This window comes from Oncorhynchus clarkii, chromosome 25 (assembly GCF_045791955.1).
Source record: "Oncorhynchus clarkii lewisi isolate Uvic-CL-2024 chromosome 25, UVic_Ocla_1.0, whole genome shotgun sequence".
Lineage (NCBI taxonomy): Eukaryota > Metazoa > Chordata > Actinopteri > Salmoniformes > Salmonidae > Oncorhynchus > Oncorhynchus clarkii.
Window position 1 is genome coordinate 42533544 of NC_092171.1, and position 22645 is coordinate 42556188.

The 22645-nt window shown below is 46.3% G+C and overlaps 1 protein-coding gene across 1 annotated transcript; it reads left to right on the top strand.

The window, feature by feature from the left end:
- Positions 1 to 1972: 1972 nt before the first annotated feature.
- On the top strand, positions 1973 to 22347 carry LOC139383412 (golgin A5). The gene is made up of 13 exons (XM_071127954.1): positions 1973 to 2153; positions 2541 to 3263; positions 3444 to 3680; positions 3920 to 4139; positions 6247 to 6370; positions 10054 to 10257; positions 10398 to 10568; positions 10847 to 10975; positions 13880 to 13978; positions 15961 to 16186; positions 20131 to 20230; positions 20769 to 20832; positions 21957 to 22347. Exons 2-13 carry the CDS (start codon positions 2549 to 2551, stop codon positions 22041 to 22043), a joined length of 2376 nt encoding a protein of 791 aa, XP_070984055.1. The 5' UTR covers positions 1973 to 2153; positions 2541 to 2548; the 3' UTR covers positions 22044 to 22347.
- The last annotated feature ends 298 nt before the right edge of the window (positions 22348 to 22645 follow it).

The following is a 22645-nucleotide window of genomic DNA, read 5'->3' on the forward strand; positions in this document are numbered from 1 at the left end:
TACGGATCTGAAGTTCACTCTTTTGGTGTCCAGTTCTTTTGCAAGGGCATAGTGGTTGTGGATTCTTACCGTGGCCAACTCTGTCTTGTAAGACTTAGATTGACATGATTTGAGGTTATTGGGACGGTCAACATTTATTGGGGTAGAATCTTGATTCCCCCCCCCCCCCCCCCCCCTGTTTCAGACACGGACTGTGTTTTCTTCGTACATGATTTAGGTTTTCCCCTGACCTAAGAGGTTGAGGGCAGTACCACGTTCTCCAGCTGACCCGTTCTCTTTCTCAGACAGCAGGGCCGGCTCGTTATCTGCCTGGCTACTGGACAGCACTTTGTAAAGTCTACAAAAAAAAAAGATTTAAAAATGAATTTACATGGATCACAGAGAGAATTGTTTATTTTCTTTTTGGTACCCTTAACTCTCTCTTTTCCCGGAGCAGATTCTAAGTGTTATCGATCCTTCAACAGTTCCTGTATTGATGTGGCATGCCATATAAATCATTCCCATTTGCAGTGTGGCAGAATAAAGAGAGACACTGTTTTGTAACATCTGTGTTCTCTTTGTGTTTTGTCTTTCTCTCCCCATTACCAGTGGTTGAGATACCTTTGGGTGTTGGCACTATCCCCATGAGCGATTTAAAAAAAAAAATGTATTTATTATTATTAATTTTTTATTTATTTTTTTACTGATAACTATCCTATTATTCACAAAAGGTTATGTCAAGTTTATTTTGTGCATATTGTAGGGTCTCTCAAATGACTGCAGTCAAGCCATCCACACTTCAGACCCATCCTGAATTTGGATGCACGAATACACAACACCTGACAATATCACATGTTTTCTGGAAACTAAAACAGGTACTCATGTAATAGATAGGGACATCACTAGTTACCACAGTCACAAAGTCATAAACCCTGCCTAAGTTATACAATCTTAAATTAGGAACAAAAAGCTCATTTTTATTTTCCTACATTTTTACGATATAGCTATTTTGACTTTTCCTGTGCTATCTAATGGAAACCCACAGATGGAGAAGATGACTTTACAAATCATTTAAAGAAAACCGTTGGAAGCGCACAGTCTTTCATAATGTATCAGTGCATACTGAGGAAGAAATATTTTTTCATTTTCGCACCTTATCAAACATTTCTCTGAAATCATAGGTAGAGTGAGGCTCCAGTAGCTTACCTGCTTTAATTTTTATTTTATTTAACTAGGTAAGTCAGTTAAGAACAAATTCTTATTTACAATGACGGCCTACCCCGGCAAAACCTGGACAACGCTGGGCCAATTGTGCAATGCCCTATGGGACGCCCAACCACGGCCAGATGTGATACAGCCTGGTTTTGAACCAGGGACTGTAGCTTGCACTGAGGAGCTGCGCCACTTGGGAGCCCTAATATCACAGTGGTCAACAATTTCTCTCCAGAAATATGTTCAAAACCAATTATTTGTTATAACTAAGCCAAGATAGACCATGGCCTGTCGTTTCCAATGGGAGCAAATGAATCATAGTGGGCAGACCCAAGTACGTCTTACCGAGATCCTATTGGTGGGTTCTATCATTATTTGCATATTTCAGTTAGGGAACGCCCACACTGAAGTGCTCGTGTGCAAAAACCCTATTCGCCCTTGTACTCCATCTAAACAACAAACACATTTTAAACTTTGGAAAATGGTCAAGTCTTCCAACTTAGCCCTCTCTATTCGTAACATATTTTAGTTTTGGGAACACAAAACGGTATTGAGATCAAATGTTTCGTGATGAGAAAATTTGCTGAATATCGGCCAAATTCCATCTCCCCCTACTTGGATTCCTCTCATCGCTTTGGTGTTGAGTGGAAATGTCAACCGGATATTTCAGATTTATACATTCGGTGAAACACCTGGTTTACTGTTCTATCTGTGTCAAAATCCTGACAGCTGGCTTGTATTTTAATCAGGCATCGAGATAGGCGTTCTGTTTTTGGGGGTCCTTGCGTTAGTTCCTGGTCCACGTATGAGACAGATCCAAACGCTAATATTTACCTAACAAAGATTTACCAGATAATGTGTAAATGTGACACTATAGTCTATCTGTTGATTATTCATCCCGGTCTATAAATTGTCTGGGATATTTATTTATTTTTAGTTTTGGACGTCGCTGTTGTTATACGGTAAGTCGACTAGCTAGTTCGAGATAATGGATGCTAATATGTTAAGATAGTTTGGTTGTCGGACCCTGTGTAATCCACCCCTGATTTATGCCGAAAGCTGAAAGTTGATATCTCAGTATGTTGTTAAACCTACCCACAAAGACCATTTTATACTATTTTGAGGGTTAACTTAGTGATCACCCGGATTTCTAGCTAGCCTTCAAAGATGTTAGCCATAACATCAACAATCTTGCTATCTGTTGGACGGTAGAAGCAATGTCATCATAACATTTTGCATTATCTTTTGGTTTTAGGGGAATGTCTTTTGACATACACATGAGATTTTGTCACAAACGCTATTGTTATTTAATTTCTGAATCTGACAAACTGATTAATTTGTGTTTCTAGGATGCAGAATGTCTTGGTTGGCTGACCTGGCAGGGAAAGCTGAAGACTTCCTGAATAAAGTGGATGCAGGAGCTGCCAGCCTGACCAAACCCCAAGGCCGCACCTCCTCCTTCTCCTCAGCCTACGATGCTCCTGACTCCACCGAAACCTCTCCGTACAGTAGCACCGGCTACAGCACCAACACATCAGAGACACAGCAACACCCCTATGGGAACTCCACCTCCCACAACGCACCAGGATCTGGTTTCATTACTGCAGCTGCTGGCAACATAAAAAAATCCAAAGGTTCCCTGTTGACTAGCTCAGCCACAGTCTCCACTACCAGCACCCTTCCCCTGGGGTCTTCCAGCACTGCCTCCTCCTCCAGCTCCATCAAACCCTCCTCCAGCTTTGTGAGGCCCAGTAAGAAGAGTCAGAGTGAGCAAGATGTAGATGATGACCTGTTGTTTGACTTCCTTAACAGCTCAGACCCTCCGGCGGCGGCCAACGAGAGGCGGGAGGTCAGACCAAGAGATCCTCTCAGAGTATCTCCTGAAGGATCAGGCTCCCCACAGCCAGCACCTCCTGTCTCGGCTGCTGCCCCCATCATGGTCCCCTCAGCCCCCTCCACGCCCCCCTCCCTACGGGGCATGTCGCGAACCTCCAGCTACAGCTCTCTGTCCACCAGTACTCACAGTGCCAAAACAGGGGGTTCGGAGGATGGCTCTGCCAAAGAAAGTCAAGGTACTGACACTTAAACTGGTAATGTTAATGTCAAGGCACTGCCTTTTTGTTATTTTATGTTTGGTCGACATCATATACGTTTATGAAATAATCAACAGTGTTCTAGTTACAATTGCTAATTTAAATCATCAGCTCAACGTTCCCTCCTTTATATGTATTCTCTCTTTCTCTTTTTTCCAGACACACCTGATGGTTCTGACTCTGGGTTGGCTGTTCCCCAGTCTATCACCTACTTATCAGAGTCTCCGGCCACATACGAGGCCCCTCCCCCAGCCCTGGCCCCGCCCCCTATAGAGGAGCAGCAGAGTCAGATGATGTCCAGTCTGCGTTTGGAGAACCAGCTACTGAGGTCAGAGGTCACCTCCCTCAACCAGGAACTGGCATCCATCATCCAGAGAGCCAAAGACACTCAGGAGGGTGAGAGAGCTGAGAGAGAGAAGACTGAGGAAGAAGACTCATGTCCGGTCCCAAATCTGTTTATGCTGTCTTGCCAACTCCTATGGTCGTTGTCATGCCGATGGATGTTGTCTTGCCAACACAGCACTGACAGATCTGGGACCAGGTTTTGCTCGTGTATGTGTAGCAGACACCTAAATAATGTGGTTTGGTTTATGTCTGTCGTGGGCGTAACTATGGTCATAATCTCTTTCCTACAGAATTGAACCAGGCACGGTTACGCACAGAGAAGTGGAATTCGGACCAGTCTCGCACAGACCGCACGGTCAGGGAGCTGCGTTCGCAGGTTGATGACCTCACAGAGGCCCTCGGTGCTAAGGACGGGCAGTTGGCTGTGCTGAAAGTCAGGCTGGATGAGGCAGATCAGTTACTGAAGTCACGGAGCTCTGCTCTGGAGGAGGCACAGACTGAGAGGTCCCGGTATGTTTACAATCTTTGTTAGACGGATAGGCCTGGAAGTACTAAATCTGTCTGCTTCATTCATTATTAGTAGAAGACAACTACATTTGTCAGAAGGTATGTTTAATTAACCATATCTTTGTGAATGAATAGATCCAGTCAATGAGGCTCTCCTACTGCTTCAACATTTACATATTAGTAAAACATTTTTTTTTAAAGTCAGAGAATAATCCATATCTAACCCACGTGAGCACTGTTAACATGGTGTTGCTCCGGAGGCTCTGTGTGAGGTGCTCTCTGAATAGCTAGTCTAATAATCCATATCTAACCCACGTGAGCACTGTTAACATGGTGTTGCTCCGGAGGCTCTGTGTGAGGTGCTCTCTGAATAGCTAGTCTAATAATCCATATCTAACCCACGTGAGCACTGTTAACATGGTGTTGCTCCGGAGGCTCTGTGTGAGGTGCTCTCTGAATAGCTAGTCTAATAATCCATATCTAACCCACGTGAGCACTGTTAACATGGTGTTGCTCCGGAGGCTCTGTGTGAGGTGCTCTCTGAATAGCTAGTCTAATAATCCATATCTAACCCACGTGAGCACTGTTAACATGGTGTTGCTCCGGAGGCTCTGTGTGAGGTGCTCTCTGAATAGCTAGTCTAATAATCCATATCTAACCCACGTGAGCACTGTTAACATGGTGTTGCTCCGGAGGCTCTGTGTGAGGTGCTCTCTGAATAGCTAGTCTAATAATCCATATCTAACCCACGTGAGCACTGTTAACATGGTGTTGCTCCGGAGGCTCTGTGTGAGGTGCTCTCTGAATAGCTAGTCTAATAATCCATATCTAACCCACGTGAGCACTGTTAACATGGTGTTGCTCCGGAGGCTCTGTGTGAGGTGCTCTCTGAATAGCTAGTCTAATAATCCATATCTAACCCACGTGAGCACTGTTAACATGGTGTTGCTCCGGAGGCTCTGTGTGAGGTGCTCTCTGAATAGCTAGTCTAATAATCCATATCTAACCCACGTGAGCACTGTTAACATGGTGTTGCTCCGGAGGCTCTGTGTGAGGTGCTCTCTGAATAGCTAGTCTAATAATCCATATCTAACCCACGTGAGCACTGTTAACATGGTGTTGCTCCGGAGGCTCTGTGTGAGGTGCTCTCTGAATAGCTAGTCTAATAATCCATATCTAACCCACGTGAGCACTGTTAACATGGTGTTGCTCCGGAGGCTCTGTGTGAGGTGCTCTCTGAATAGCTAGTCTAATAATCCATATCTAACCCACGTGAGCACTGTTAACATGGTGTTGCTCCGGAGGCTCTGTGTGAGGTGCTCTCTGAATAGCTAGTCTAATAATCCATATCTAACCCACGTGAGCACTGTTAACATGGTGTTGCTCCGGAGGCTCTGTGTGAGGTGCTCTCTGAATAGCTAGTCTAATAATCCATATCTAACCCACGTGAGCACTGTTAACATGGTGTTGCTCCGGAGGCTCTGTGTGAGGTGCTCTCTGAATAGCTAGTCTAATAATCCATATCTAACCCACGTGAGCACTGTTAACATGGTGTTGCTCCGGAGGCTCTGTGTGAGGTGCTCTCTGAATAGCTAGTCTAATAATCCATATCTAACCCACGTGAGCACTGTTAACATGGTGTTGCTCCGGAGGCTCTGTGTGAGGTGCTCTCTGAATAGCTAGTCTAATAATCCATATCTAACCCACGTGAGCACTGTTAACATGGTGTTGCTCCGGAGGCTCTGTGTGAGGTGCTCTCTGAATAGCTAGTCTAATAATCCATATCTAACCCACGTGAGCACTGTTAACATGGTGTTGCTCCGGAGGCTCTGTGTGAGGTGCTCTCTGAATAGCTAGTCTATGTGTAACGGAGGTGAGAACGTGCCGTAAGCTCCACTCCACAGCTAGCTTGAAATGTCGCCAATGAAGTTATTGAATCGGATCCTTTTCTGTAGGACGACTGGTTGGTACGCTGTCAAGGAGGTCCGGTCACATGTCTTTATGGAGAACCACTGGTCCGAGCCCAACGAAGCCGTTAGCATCACACTGAAGTTGGTTTTGTATAGTACTAGGGAGACGACGACTAACTTTGTACCCCCGTCATGTCTAGGATCCTCCAGGACCACACAGAAGGAAGCAGTATGCAGTCCCAGGCCATGACGACCATGCAGGAGAGACTGAGGGAGGCAGACATGGCTCTACGCAGGGAACAGGATGGCTATAGACAGATGCAGGTAGAAAAATATATACACACACACACACGGTCCCAACTCTCAAGTACACATTGATAGATATATATATATATATATTTTTTTTTTAAATGAATCTTTAATCTGTCAAAGCAAAATGAAGGATGGTGTAACTAGTGGAAACAGGGCACGTTCTTCATGTACATTCAGAAAGTACAGACCCCTTTTTCAAAAATCTTATTCCTAATCAATCTACACACAATACCCCATACTATCACATTTACATAAGTATTCAGACCCTTTTACGCTGTACTTTGAAGAAGCACCTTTGGCAGAGATGTCTTCTTGGGCATGTCGCTACGTACCCGTGGCGGCAGGTAGCCTAGTGGTTAGAACCAGTAACCGAAAGGTTGCTAGATTGAATCCCTAAACTGACCAGATAAAAATCTGGCGTTCTGCCCCTGAACAAGGCAGTTTAACCCCACTGTTCCCCTGAACAAGGCAGTTTAACCCCACTGTTCCCCTGAACAAGGCAGTTTAACCCCACTGTTACCCTGAACAAGGCAGTTTAACCCACTGTTCCCCTGAACAAGGCAGTTTAACCCCACTGTTCCCCTGAACAAGGCAGTTTAACCCCACTGTTCCCCTGAACAAGGCAGTTTAACCCCACTGTTCCCCTGAACAAGGCAGTTTAACCCCACTGTTCCCCTGAACAAGGCAGTTTAACCCACTGTTCCCCTGAACAAGGCAGTTAAACCCACTGTTCCCCTGAACAAGGCAGTTAACCCACTGTTCCCCTGAACAAGGCAGTTTAACCCCACTGTTCCCCTGAACAAGGCAGTTCACCCACTATTCCCCTGAACAAGGCAGTTAACCCCACTGTTCCCCTGAACAAGGCAGTTAACCCCACTGTTCCCCTGAACAAGGCAGTTTAACCCCACTGTTCCCCTGAACAAGGCAGTTTAACCCCACTGCTCCCCTGAACAAGGCAGTTTAACCCCACTGTTCCCCTGAACAAGGCAGTTAACCCCACTGTTCCCCTGAACAAGGCAGTTTAACCCCACTGTTCCCCTGAACAAGGCAGTTTAACCCCACTGTTCCCCTGAACAAGGCAGTTTAACCCCACTGTTCCCCTGAACAAGGCAGTTTAACCCACTGTTCCCCTGAACAAGGCAGTTTAACCCACTGTTCCCCTGAACAAGGCAGTTAACCCCACTGTTCCCCTGAACAAGGCAGTTAACCCCACTGTTCCCCTGAACAAGGCAGTTAATCCACTGTTCCCCTGAACAAGGCAGTTAACCCCACTGTTCCCCTGAACAAGGCAGTTAACCCCACTGTTCCCCTGAACAAGGCAGTTTAACCCCACTGTTCTTCTGAACAAGGCAGTTTAACCCCACTGTTCTTCTGAACAAGGCAGTTTAACCCCACTGTTCCCCTGAACAAGGCAGTTTAACCCCACTGTTCCCCTGAACAAGGCAGTTTAACCCCACTGTTCCCCTGAACAAGGCAGTTTAACCCACTGTTCCCCTGAACAAGGCAGTTTAACCCACTGTTCCCCTGAACAAGGCAGTTTAACCCACTGTTCCCCTGAACAAGGCAGTTTAACCCCACTGTTCCCCTGAACAAGGCAGTTTAACCCACTGTTCCCCTGAACAAGGCAGTTTAACCCACTGTTCCCCTGAACAAGGCAGTTTAACCCACTGTTCCCCTGAACAAGGCAGTTTAACCCACTGTTCCCCTGAACAAGGCAGTTTAACCCCACTGTTCCCCTGAACAAGGCAGTTTAACCCACTGTTCCCCATAAAGCCGTCATTGTAAATAAGAATTTGTTCTTAACTGACTTGTCTAGTTAAGTAAAAGTTTTAAAAAACTCTAAAGAAATACAGGTTTTCGTACACCTGTATTTGGGGAGTTTCTCCCATTCTTCTCTGCAGATTCTCTCAAGCTCTGTCAGATTGGATGGCGAGTGTCGCTGCACAGCTATTTTCAGGTCTCTGTAGAGATGTTCAATCGGGTTCAGGTCCGGTCTCTGGCTGGGCGACTCTAGGACATTCTGAGACTTGTCCCGAAGTCTTGGCTGTGTGCTTACGGTCGTTGCCCTGTTGGAAGGTGAACCTTCGCCCCAGTCTGAGGTCCTGAGCGCTCTGGAGCAGGTTTTCATCAACAATCTCTCTATACTTTGCTCCATTCATCTTTCCCTCGATCCTGACTAGTCTCCCAGTCCCTGCCGCTGAAAAACATCCCCGCAGCATGATGCTGCCACCACCATGCTTCACCATAGGGATGGTGGGTTGTTTCCTCCATACGTGACACTTGGCATTCAGGCCAAATAGTTAAATCTTGGTTTCATTCAAGCGGGCTGTCATGTGCCTTTTACTGAGGAGTGGCTACCGTCTGGCCACTCTACCATAAAGGCCTGATTAGTGGAGTGCTGCAGAGATGGTTGTCCTTCTGGAAGGTTCTCCCATCTCCACAGAGGAACTCTGGAGCTCTGTCAGAGTGACCATCGGGTTCTTGGTCACCTCCCTGACCAAGGCCTTTCTCCCCCAATTGCTCAGTTTTGCCGGGCGGCCAGCTCTAGGAAGAGTCTTGGTGGTTCCAAACTTCTTCCATTTAAGAATGATGGAGGCCACTGTGTTCCTGGGGAGCTTCAATACTGCAGAAATGTTTTGGTACCTTTCCCCAGATCTGTACCTCGACACAATCTTTTATTTAATTAAAAAAATATATATTTACATTTATTTTGACTTTTTACCCATTTTTTTCATCCCCAGTTTTGCGGTATCTAATTGGTAGTTAGTCTTGTCTCATCGCTAAAACTCCCGTGCGGACTCGGGAGAGGCGAAGGTCGAGAGCCGTACGTACTCCGAAACACGACCCAACCAAGCCGCACTGCTTCATGACCCAACGCCCGCTTAACCCGGAAGCCAGCCGCACCAACGTGTCGGAGGAAACACCGTTACACCTGGCGACCGTGTCAGCGTACATGCGCCCGGCCCTCCACAGGAGTCGCGATGGGACAGGGACATCCATGCCGGCCAAACCCTCCCCTAGCAGGACGACGCTGGGCCAATTGTGCGCCGCCCCATAGGTCTCATGGCTGAGACAGAGCCTAGACTCTAACCAAGATCTCTAATGGAACAGCTAGAAACTGCGATGCAGTGCTTTAGACCACTGCACCACTCTAAGAGGCCCCGCCTCAACACAATCCTGTCTCGGAGCTCTATGGACAATTCCTTCCACCTCAGGGCTTGGTTTTGGCTCTGACATGCACTGTCAACTGTGGGACCATTTATATAGACAGGTGTGTGCCTTTCCAAATCATGTCCAATCAAGTTGTAGAAACATCTTAGAGATGGTCAATGGAAACAGGATGCACCCGAGCGCAATTTCGAGTCTCATAACAAAGTGTCTGAATACTTATGTAAATAATGTATTTCTGTTTTTTTTTTTTTTTTGAATAAATATGCACAAAAAAAAAAACATGTTTTGCTTTCTCATTATGGGGTATTGTGATGTCATTATGGGGTATTGTGATGTCATTATGGGGTATTGTGATGTCATTATGGGGTATTGTGTGGTTGATTTGATTTAGTTTTATTTAATACATTTTAGAATAAGGCTGTAATGAAATGTGTAAAAAGTCTAGGGGTTCTGAATACTTTCCCAAAATGCACTGTAAAGTCAATCATAGACTACATAACGTGTCGTCTCCGTGGTTCCCACAGAGTGAGTTTGCGGTGCGGCTATCCAAGGTGGAGGCGGAGAGGCAGACGCTAGCGGAGGCTGTGACGGGCGCAGAGAGACGGGCGTCGGATGACAAGCACCGGGTCGAGGACCTCCAACAGCAGATGAGGAGTGCCCGGAACGCAGCCGAGACTGCCAAGCAGGAGTTACAAGACTATAAACACAAAGCCTCCCGCATACTACAGGTAAGAGATAGAGATCTTTAAAAACATAATAATAATAATAATAATAATAATAATAATAATAATAATCTGTCACATAAGGGAGATTTAGGACACAACTCACTATTTCCTTTCTAATGCTTTTGTGTGTGTGTCCTCTCCAGTCCAAAGAGAAGCTGATCAGCAGCCTGAAGGAGGGGTCAGGCTTGGATGGTCTGGAAGGAGGAGGAGCCGGAGTTTTGGAGCTGGAGGAGCTTAGACATGAGAAGGAGCTGCAGAGAGACGAGATCCAGAAACTACAGGGACAGATGCAGACGCTCCGAGCTGAGATACAGGTGAGAAGGGACTGGAGATGGTTTCAATGATATATATCCCTCTCTCAGGCCGACACCCCCTTAGCACACATACAAAGCAACTTACAGTACAATGTGAGTGCATACAATTCTTTAGTATGTTGATGTGATTCCTGCAGTATCCCTGCGGGACTTGAACTCCTCACCTTGCCGTTGCATGGCACCAACTGAGCCACACAGGACATGCTTACTTCAAGACAACCTTGGTAGCTGGATGACCTGGCTGTAAGAGTGAGATGTTGTGACCTTTCTTCTCCCAGGACTTGGAGGTAGCGGCCCTGACTGAGGCAGAGACATGGCGAGAGCAGCAGCTGGAGAACCAGGAGCAACAGGCCCGACAGACCAGAGCCAAGCAGGAAGTGGAGGCCGAGGTGGAGCGCTACAAACAGGTAGCAGAATATATCTTATTATACCACGGGCGTTGTTGAATACTCCTTTCTGATTGGCTTGGAGGGCATTCTAGAGCATGCGTTATTTCTCTGTAATGTACACTATAATTCAATGGCTCTGAAGGTCATTGTTGTGTGTTTTATGTTTGAGCTGCTTTTGAAAGCAAAAGTCCGTTTTTTTTTCAAAACATTATTGGTGTTGAAAAATTGAATTTCATAATTGCAAGCTAGGACTGACGCTTTTCGTACGGGAGTTGCCGCGATGAGACAAGATTGTAACTACGAATTAGATACCGTGAAACTGGGGTAAAAGTTTTTTTATTTTTTTATTCAAAGAATGCTGTTCATTGACTACAGTTCAGCATTCAACACTATTGTTCCATCCAAGCTCAACACTGAGCCCAGGGTCTGGACACCACCCATTGCAAATGGATTCTGGTCTCACTGACGGGCAGACCACAGGCTGTGAGGTTTGTCAACAACACCTCCTCCACACTGACTCTTAACACAGGGGTCCCCCAGGGGTGTGTCCTCAGTCCTCTGCTGTACTCCCTGTTCACCCACAACTGTGTGACTTTGCACGACACCAACTCCATCGTCAAGTCTGCTGACGACACATCACGGTTGTAGTCCTGATAACCAACAACAATGAGACAGCCTTTAGGGAAGATGTCAGTGAACTGGCATTGTGGTGTCATGACAACAACCTCTCCGTCAGTGTCAGCAAAACAAAGGAGTTGATTGTTGACTTCAGCAAGCAGAGGAAACATGCCCCGATTCACATCAATGGGATCACGAGTTTCAAGTTCCTCTGCGTCCACATCACTAAGGACTTGACATCGACCAACAACACCGCCACTCTTGTCAAGAGGGCGCAACAGCGTCTCTACTTCCTAAGGCGGCTGAATAAATTTGGGATGCCACCCCAGATCCTCACCAAATACTACCGCTGCACCATTGAGTGCGTCCTGACCAGTTGCATCACAGCCTGGTAAGGGAATTAGTCCATACACGACTGCAAGGCCTTCCAGCGGGTGGTGAAGAAGGCCCAGTACATCCCTGGGACCGTGGCCCTCCAGAGGGTGTTGAAGAAGGCCCAGTACATCCCTGGGACCGTGGCCCTCCAGAGGGTGTTGAAGAAGGCCCAGTACATCCCTGGGACCGTGGCCCTCCAGCGGGTGGTGAAGAAGGCCCAGTACATCCCTGGGACCGTGGCCCTCCAGCGGGTGTTGAAGAAGGCCCAGTACATCCCTGGGACCGTGGCCCTCCAGAGGGTGGTGAAGATGGCCCAGTACATCCCTGGGACCGTGGCCCTCCAGCGGGTGGTGAAGATGGCTCGATACATCACTGGGACCGTGCTCCCACCCATTCAGGACATCAACTCAAAATGGTGTCTGAGGAAGCATCATCAAGGACCACACACACCGCAGCCACGATCTGTTCTCTCCCTTAGCGTTGGGAAGACTGTATCAGAGCATGAGGTCTGATACCAACAGGCTCAGAGACAGTTTCTATCTACAAACCATCAGACTGCTGAACACTTGAACTGGACTGACCACCTGCTCTGATTCTCCGCACACATGCACTCACTCACATATACACAGACATACACACAGTATGTGGACACACCCCTTTTTCAGACACACCCCCGTTGCTGACGGGTGTATAAAATCAAGCCCAGCAATCTCATTGGCAGTTGTGTAAAGCTCGCCGCTATTGGACTCCGGAGCAGTGGAAACACATTTTCTGGAGTGATGAATCACTCTTCAACATCTGGCAGTTTGACTGCCGAATCTGGGTTTGGCGGATGCCAGGAGAACGCTACCTGCCCGAAATAGATAGTGCCAACTGTAAAGTTTGGTGGAGGATGAATAATGGTCTGGGGCTGTTTTTCACGGTTCGGGCTAGGCCCCTTAGTTCCACTGAAGGGCAACCTTAATGCTACAGCATACAATGACATTCTAGACGATTCTGTGCTTCCAGCTTTGTGGCAAAAGCCCTTTCCTGTTTCAGCATGACAATGCACAAAGCAAGGTCCCATTCAAAAATGGTTTGTCGAGATCGGTGTGGAAGAACTTGACTGGCCTGCACAGAGCCCTGACCTTGACTCCATCGAACACCTTTGGGATGAATTGGAACGCCGACTGTGAGCCAGGCCTAATCACCCAACATCAGTACCCGACCTCACTAATACTCTTGTGGCTGAATGGAAGCAAGTCCCAGCAGAAATGTTCCAACATCTAGTGGAAAGCCTTCCCAGAAGAGTGGAGGCTGTTATAGCAGCAATGTTCCAACATCTAGTGGAAAGCCTTCCCAGAAGAGTGGAGGCTGTTATAGCAGCAATGTTCCAACATCTAGTGGAAAGCCTTCCCAGAAGAGTGGAGGCTGTTATAGCAGCAAAAGGGGGGACCGACTCCATATTAATGCCGACGATTTTGGCATGAGATGTTCGACGAGCAGGTGTCCACATACTTTTGGTCATGTGGTGTACGTTCATGCTACACACATCACAACTGTTGCTACCAGACTCTTATTACACTGCTCAGTTTATACACTGTCCCCCCCCCCCTTCCCCAATACACCTGTAAATATGATAAATGGTGCCTTCCTGTGTTATACTGATGCTAAAATGTGTATTCTATTCTTATTTTTTCTTATTGTTGCATAGTCGAAGGAACCTGCAAGTAAGCATTTCATTGGACGATGTCTACCCAAGCATATCCAAAGCAATCCTACTAATAAAACTTGGGTCCTATTCATTTGAGGTTTGCAACGGAAAAAACACATTATGAAACGTTTTGCAATGTAAAACGTGCGTTTCTTATTGGACCACATGTCCAGGTAGTCCCTGCCTGTTTCTTTATCTATATCTGGGCTAAGTGGGAACTTCTTTGTGTGATGTAGGAGCTACAGTATGTCGAGGAGGAAAACCACCGTGCCAAGACCACACTGCAGAGTCGCATCAAGGATCGGGAAGATGAGATCCAGAAACTCAGAAACCAGGTAAAATAGACAGTTGAAGTCTGAAGTTTACAATCACTTAGGTCGGAGTCGTTAACATGCGTTTTTCAAACCGCTCCACACATTTCTTGTTAACGAACTGTAGTTTTGGCAAGTCTGTTGTGTCATGCACAAAGTAGATGTCCTAAGTCATTTTCCCAACAATTGTTTACAAGTCCTCAACTGGCTGCTTCATTAAATTGTACCCGCAAAGCACCAGTCTCAACGTCAACAGTGAAGAGGCGACTCCGAGATGCTGGCCTTCTAGACAGAGTTGCAAAGAAAAAGCCATATCTCAGACTGGCCAATAAAAAGAAAAGATTAAGATGGGCCAAAGAACACAGACACTGGACAGAGGAACTCTGCCTAGAAGGCCAGCATCCTGGAGTCTCCTCTTCACTGTTGACGTTGAGACTGGACAGAGGAACTCTGCCTAGAAGGCCAGCATCCCGGAGTCGCCTCTTCACTGTTGATGTTGAGACTGGACAGAGGAACTCTGCCTAGAAGGCCAGCATCCCGGAGTCACCTCTTCACTGTTGACGTTGAGACTGGACAGAGGAACTCTGTCTAGAAGGCCAGCATCCCGGAGTCACCTCTTCACTGTTGACGTTGAGACTGGACAGAGGAACTCTGCCTAGAAGGCCAGCATCCCGGAGTCGCCTCTTCACTGTTGACGTTGAGACTGGACAGAGGAACTCTGCCTAGAAGGCCAGCATCCCGGAGTCACCTCTTCACTGTTGACGTTGAGACTGGACAGAGGAACTCTGCCTAGAAGGCCAGCATCCCGGAGTCGCCTCTTCACTGTTGACGTTGAGACTGGACAGAGGAACTCTGCCTAGAAGGCCAGCATCCCGGAGTCGCCTCTTCACTGTTGATGTTGAGACTGGACAGAGGAACTCTGCCTAGAAGGCCAGCGTCCCGGAGTCACCTCTTCACTGTTGATGTTGAGACTGGACAGAGGAACTCTGCCTAGAAGGCCAGCATCCCGGAGTCACCTCTTCACTGTTGATGTTGAGACTGGACAGAGGAACTCTGCCTAGAAGGCCAGCATCCCGGAGTCACCTCTTCACTGTTGATGTTGAGACTGGACAGAGGAACTCTGTCTAGAAGGCCAGCATCCCGGAGTCACCTCTTCACTGTTGACGTTGAGACTGGACAGAGGAACTCTGCCTAGAAGGCCAGCATCCCGGAGTCACCTCTTCACTGTTGACGTTGAGACTGGACAGAGGAGCTCTGCCTAGAAGGCCAGCATCCCGGAGTCGTCTCTTCACTGTTGACGTTGAGACTGGACAGAGGAACTCTGCCTAGAAGGCCAGCATCCCGGAGTCGTCTCTTCACTGTTGATGTTGAGACTGGACAGAGGAACTCTGCCTAGAAGGCCAGCATCCCGGAGTCGTCTCTTCACTGTTGATGTTGAGACTGGTGTTTTGCGGGTACTATTTAACGAAGCTGCCAGTTGAGGACTTGTGAGGCGTCTGTTTCTCAAACTAGACACTCTAAAATACTTGTCCTCTTGCTCAGTTGTGCACCGGGGCCTCCCACTCCTCTTTTTGTATTCTGGTTAAAAAATCTATCCGTTTCCAGCTACAATAGTCATGCACAACATTAACAATGTCTACACAGTATTTCTGACCAATTTGATGTTATTTTAATGGACAAAAAAAAAAAAGTGATTTTTCTTTAAAAAAACAAGGACGTTTCTAAATGATCCCAAACTTTTGAACGGTAGTGAATGTCAATAAAGTTCACATAATAAAATATATATATATTTATCGTGCAGTGAAATGCTTATAGTCCTAGCTCCTAACAATGCAGTAGAATGTCAAAAAAAGGCCAATTTTTTAGGAGAATAATTTTAGGACTATAAACATTTCACTGCACGATATATAACATCTGCTTAGCTGTAAGTGACCAATACTCTTATTTGATTTTTAGAAGTAGCACAAGTAATGTAACATTTCCCTGTCCCCGCCCCCCCTCCCTAGCTGACCAATAAGGCTCTGAGCAGCAGTAGCCAGGTGGAGCTAGAGAGCAGGTTACACCAGCTGACGGAGACTCTGATCCAGAAACAGACCATGTTGGAGTCCCTGGGAACAGAGAAGAGCTCACTGGTCTTCCAGCTAGAGAGGCTGGAGACCCAGCTGAAGAGCGTCCAGGGAGGAGGGCAGACCGGGGGGCCGGCCATTAACATGAGCAGCATGGAGAGCCCAGGTGAGGCTGGGGCTGTTTTTAAAAAAATAGCACCCTATATACATTTAGTACACTATTTTTGACCAGTTCAGGTGAGACTGATGTCATGTGGACGAATATGATTAGGTAGCCTGGTTGTCATGTGGGCGGATATGATTAGGTAGCCTGGTTGTCATGTGGACGAATATGATTAGGTAGACTGGTTGTCATGTGGGCGGATATGATTAGGTAGCCTGGTTGTCATGTGGACGGATATGATTAGGTAGCGTGGTTGTCATGTGGACGGATATGATTAGGTAGAATGGTTGTCATGTGGGCGGATATGATTAGGTAGCCTGGTTGTCATGTGGACGGATATGATTAGGTAGCGTGGTTGTCATGTGGACGGATATGATTAGGTAGCCTGGTTGTCATGTGGGCGGATATGATTAGGTAGCCTGGTTGTCATGTGGACGGATATGATTAGGTAGCGTGGTTGTCATGTGGACGGATATGATTAGGTAGCGTGGTTGTCATGTGGACGGATATGATTAGGTAGCGTGGTTGTCATGTGGACGGATATGATTAGGTAGCGTGGTTGTCATGTGGACGGATATGATTAGGTAGCGTGGTTGTCATGTGGGCGGATATGATTAGGTAGCCTGGTTGTCCCAGATATGTTAATAATATAATAATAATGTGTTTACCCATCTCCTTTAGGTATTGGTCTGGGTCCAGGCTAAGGGCTAGTTCAGGGTGGGGAATTATTATTTTTGGGGAATAAAACAAACTCCAGGCTACTCTTGTATGTCTAAAACTATATAAAGTATGTAGAAATTATAATGGACTTTTAATATAATATTAATATATATTTTTTTAAATAACTGCCCTTTTGCTGGCTTGCAAATTGTTTTTGATGAACAAATCGGTCTGAAAATGAATCTGTGCTGCCCTGTGCTGAGTTTTGAAATCCGGGTGTTGCCCTCGAGCCAAGATGTGTTCCAACCCCTGGACCAGTTGGTTAAAGTGGTCTTTTTCTTGACGATCAGCTAACTTTATTTGATAGATCGTCGTTGCAAGTAAATATATACATTGATTTGAGATTTGGGAAGCATTTTTTTTTGTATTTGATGAAGAAGCACTCAGCTCAAGCTCTTTACTTTATTTTTTTATTTTTACTTCTGTGTGGATCACCTGGTGGCTTGTAAGATCACTGGTGCTCGTCAAACGTCTTCCCACATTCAGTGCAGAGTGATAAGGACGTTCTCATGTGTGCCATCCCTGGTGAAAACTCTTCCCACACTCATCACAGGTGTATGGTCTTTAACCCAGTGTGGATCATCATGTGTTTATTATCAAGCTCATCTTTTCGACGAAAGATGTGTACCACATTGTTGGCAACAGTGGGGGTTTTCCTCCTGTGTGGATTAACTTGTGCCTACTGAGAGAGATTGTGTGTGTATGACGAAAACTCTTTTATTTTTTACACACGCTGTACAAGGGGAAGGATCTTTCTCCTGTGTGGATCCACGCTGGTGCTTTATGAGATCTGCAGAGTGTGAAAACATACCCCCCCCCCACATTCAGTGCAGTGGTAGGGCTTTTCTCTTGTGTGACCTGGCTGGTGTGTCTCTTCAGTTTTCTCTGCAGGTGAAGCCGTTCCTTTATCCATCACAGGATGTATGCTCTTTAACCCAGTGAGTTATCAATGGGTCTTTTTCAGCAGGAATTTTTTTTACCGAAAGCTTTACCACGCAGAAATGATTTCTGTTTCCATCTTCCTTTTCATCTCCTTTTGGATTTTCTAACCTTGTGTGGGTTAGGAACCTGATTTTTTTTTTTTTTTTTCACATCATTTCCATGTGTTTTGGTGGGTTAGGAACCTGTTTTGTTCACATCATTTCCATGTGTTTTGGTGGGTTAGGAACCTGTTTTGTTCAGATCTGTGCCTTTAGGATGTCCTTTTATCTGACATCGTGGTGCATTTGTACTTTAGAGAGACACTCGGATCCTTCTCTCTTCCTCAAACTCACTTAACAACAAGACATCAGCCTGTTTCATTTCGATGTTCAGATTCCTGTATAATCCCTTTTCGATTCTGTCTATTTGAATAATGCTTTCAGCCGGGTGACTTTTCAAACCCACTTCTGTTGCTTCAGTTTTGATGTGAAAATTTGTCTAAGGCCCGGGAGTAATACTTATGTGTTGACGACATGTGACCAGGCTTCTTCACACTCCTGTCTGGAAAAAGCCTGTTTGTTGGTCAGCAGCTGGTCCAAAATCAGGCTCACTTTTCACCAAAACAGGAAGCGGGGAGGAAAGGCTCATTCTGGTGAAAAAAATCACAGCTCACCTCACAGCTAGATCCTATATGAAAGCACCTAACAAAAGTGTTATTCCATGTGGAATTGACTAAACATGGCTATGACATTAATACTTAATTTGACAACCGACAACATTATCTAGTTCTTTTCTGCAGAAGCTTTTGAGAAATCTGCATAAAATCATAACAGAGAAATATTTCATCAAAGAAATCTGTAGATTAAAAAAAAATAATAATTGCAGTGTTCTTTTGTTTGCTCACTGCTCAGAATACCAACTTCAATATCAATTTGAGTCTTCACAGCGTTGTTTTCAGAGATTGAACAAACAAGATTACATTAAACATGACAACCAGCAGAACTAAACAAAACGGATTCACTTTCAGTTCTCTTCTCTCTTATGATGTTTCATTACCCCTAAAGTTGTTTTTGTTTTTGTCTAAGTTAACTGTAGCATAGTGTATCAGAGGCCTTTACAGCTACACAACAAGAGAAATGCAGCTACACAACCGTACAACAAGAAAGCAGAATCAAAATGACCAGAATCCAGTTGTACACCGGAAGGACTCATAGATTTACCATATCGTTTTTTTTATATTGACACTTCTCCGGGGGACAGCGAGATTAGGGGGGGGACAGCGAGATTAGGGGGGGGACAGCGAGATTAGGGGGTGGGACAGCGAGATTAGGGGGGGACAGCGAGATTAGGGGGGGGACAGCGAGATTAGGGGGGGGACAGCGAGATTAGGGGGGGGGACAGCGAGATTAGGGGGGGACAGCGAGATTAGGGGGGGGACAGCAAGGGGGGGGGACAGCGAGATTAGGGGGGGACAGCGAGATTAGGGGGGGGGACAGCGAGATTAGGGGGGGGACAGCAAGATTAGGGGGGGACAGCGAGATTAGGGGGGGACAGCGAGATTAGGGGGGGACAGCGAGATTAGGGGGGGGGACAGCGAGATTAGGGGGGGGACAGCGAGATTAGGGGGGGGGGGACAGCGAGATTAGGGGGGGGGGACAGCGAGATTAGGGGGGGGGGGACAGCGAGATTAGGGGGGGGGACAGCGAGATTAGGGGGGGGGACAGCGAGATTAGGGGGGGGGGACAGCGAGATTAGGGGGGGGGGGGACAGCGAGATTAGGGGGGGGACAGCGAGATTAGGGGGGGGGGACAGCGAGATTAGGGGGGGGACAGCGAGATTATGGGGGGACAGATCTCCCTTGTTTCTAAAATAGAGACGTCTTCTCCCTTGTTCCTAAACAGAGACGTCTTCTCCCTTGTTCCTAAACAGAGACGTCTTCTCCCTTGTTCCTAAACAGAGACGTCTTCTCCCTTGTTCCTAAACAGAGAAGTCTTCTCCCTTGTTTATAAATAGAGAAGTCTTCTCCCTTGTTCCTAAATATAGCACTAATTTGCTCCAGTGGTAGTAGGACTTTTTAATCTCACAATTCCACTGATTTTATTGTTCGTGGCTGGTGTTTTTTATCCAGTTCTAGAGAATGTATTTGCAGGGCACAGAGTAATTTTTTAATTTTTTTTTAATGAGATTTGAGTTTATTTTGGGGAAGCTGAGATGTTACTAGTAAAAGATGTGCGATTTGTTTATGTTTTCACCATAACCTCTTGAAAGGCAGGACTAAAAAGGCCTTTTACGTTAACTTCACACAGGGACACGACAGAGGAATGCACCAATCTTGTTCAACGACCACGACAGTCCAGGAGTGTATGGACAGGTACGCAAGGCAGCCAGCACCATCGACCGGTTCAGGTGAGCCATTATACCAGAGGGTTGGCCTTATCATAATATACTTTTTTTGTGTTTTTTTTAAAGGAGTGTGATTTAAAAAATTAAAATAATGTTTTATTCAGACAGTACAGAAATGGGTCGACGGTGCCAGACAGGACGGGAACGGGGGTGGGCGGGCCAGACAGGACGGGGGTGGGCGGGCCAGACAGGACGGGGGTGGGCGGGCCAGACAGGACGGGGGTGGGCGGGCCAGACAGGACTGAGACGGGGGTGGGTGGGCCAATCAACCACAAGACCTTCAAGGCTCTTATTTTAGTTTCAGGAATGTTACCATACAACTACACCTGCAGGTTAAGTTTGAGGAATTGTTTGGTATTGTTAACTTGGCACAATAACATGAGCTGTTGTTGTTGTTGTTGTTAAAAGAGCAGTGGAATTTAATTCTCGTTCTGTACGTTGTGATGCTTAATTCAGATTTTACGAATGTTTACCATTCAACCACACGAGTGTCACACATTTATCTCACCTCGACAATAATCCGAACATCTTGTCCTTCCAGCATCCGGTTAGGAATCTTCCTGAGACGCTACCCCATGGCTCGGGTTTTTGTAATACTGTATATGGTGAGGGTCTTTGGCTCTAATGCTATTTGTGTATTTTTTTTTTGTATCGCAAACTTTAAAAAAAAATTGCAACTACTATAATTACTATACATGTAACGCTAACCAAAATACACTGCTCAAAAAAATAAAGGGGACACTAAAATAACACATCCTAGATCTGAATGAATGAAATATTCTTATTAAATACTTTTTTCTTTACATAGTTGAATGTGCTGACAACAAAATCACACAAATTATCAATGGAAATCAAATGTATCAACCCATGGAGGTCTGGATTTGGAGTCACACTCAAAATGAAAGTGGAAAACCACACTACAGGCTGATCCAACTTTGATGTAATGTCCTTAAAACAAGTCAAAATGAGGCTCAGTAGTGTGTATGACCTCCCCTACAATGCCTGGGCATGCTCCTGATGAGGTGGCGGATGGTCTCCTGAGGGATCTCCTCCCAGACCTGGACTAAAGCATCCACCAACTCCTGGACAGTCTGTTGGTGGATGGAGCGAGACATGATGTCCCAGATGTGCTCAATTGGATTCAGGTCTGGGGAACGGGCGGGCCAGTCCATAGCATCAATGCCTTCCTCTTACAGGAACTGCTAACACACTCCAGCCACATGAGGTCTAGCATTGTCTTGCATTAGGAGGAACCCAGGGCCAACCGCACCAGCATATGGTCTCACAAGGGGTCTGAGGATCTCATCTCGGGACCTAATGGCAGTCAGGCTACCTCTGGCGAGCACATGGAGGGCTGTGCGGCCCCCCAAAGAAATGCCACCCCACCACACCATGACTGACCCACCGCCAAACCGGTCATGCTGGAGGATGTTGCAGGCAGCAACATGTTGTCTATTCCATTTGCACAACAGCATGTGACATTTATTGTCAATCAGTGTTGCTTCCTAAGTGGACAGTTTGATTTCACAGAAGTGTGATTGACTTGGAGTTACATTGTGTTGTTTTAAGTGTTCCCTTTATTTTTTTTGAGCAGTGTATAAGTTAAAATTCTCTATTCCTTTTTTAACTGAATAAAACCAATGAAACCAGTACAAACCTCTTGCTGTTTCAAAATAAATGTGTCACAATGATCTTTTAAAGCCCAGTTTGTTTTTTTTGTTTTTTTCAGGCACTACTGCACCTATGGGTCATGATTGTTCTGTTGACCTATTCTCCAGAGATGCATGAGATCCACGACCATCCTGCAGGGACATAGAACTCAAGGCCTGAACGATGTCATGATAGAGCTTTATATATATATATATATATGTATGTATGTATGTGTTGTTTTGATCTGGGGTAAGGTGAAGATGCGTTCTCTTTGTCATCAAAGACTAGCCTGGTGCCAGATCTGTTTGTGCTGTTCAGACCTGCCTACCATGCACACAACTTTAGGTCAAAAGTATGCTGGTATGGAGGGGGGGGGGGGGGACCTTTAAAATAACACACATAGGCTTTTTAAATCGGCGAATTGTGGCTTTTGACTCAACCGTCAGAAGTTGGAGCTGAGCTAATCAGAGCTACTCATACCCAATCCCCCCCCATCCCCTGTCTCCCCCCGTCCCCTGTCTTCCCCCCCCCACGTCCCCTGTCTCCCCCCGTCCCCTGTCTCCCCCCGTCCCCACGTCCTACCTAAAGATCCACAGGTCAGTCACAGTAGAACGGTGTTTTTTTAGCTGTTATTACGCAGTCAGATGCTGGTGGTTGGTGCAGTGATGCCGGCATATTCATTACAGTTATATTAATTTATCCTTATCCCCTTCTCCTGTATGATGTAACCCTCCCCGTCTTAAATCTGTTCCTTTCTATGGGGGAAAT

Coding starts and splice junctions, on each gene's coding strand:
- LOC139383412 (XM_071127954.1), top strand. CDS start 2,549: ATGTCTTGGTTGGCTGACCTGGCAGGGAAAGCTGAAGACTTCCTGAAT. Junction 16,187..20,130: donor GAGCAGCATGGAGAGCCCAG/GTGAGGCTGGGG, acceptor AACTTCACACAG/GGACACGACAGAGGAATGCA. Junction 20,833..21,956: donor TTTTTGTAATACTGTATATG/GTGAGGGTCTTT, acceptor TGTTTTTTTCAG/GCACTACTGCACCTATGGGT.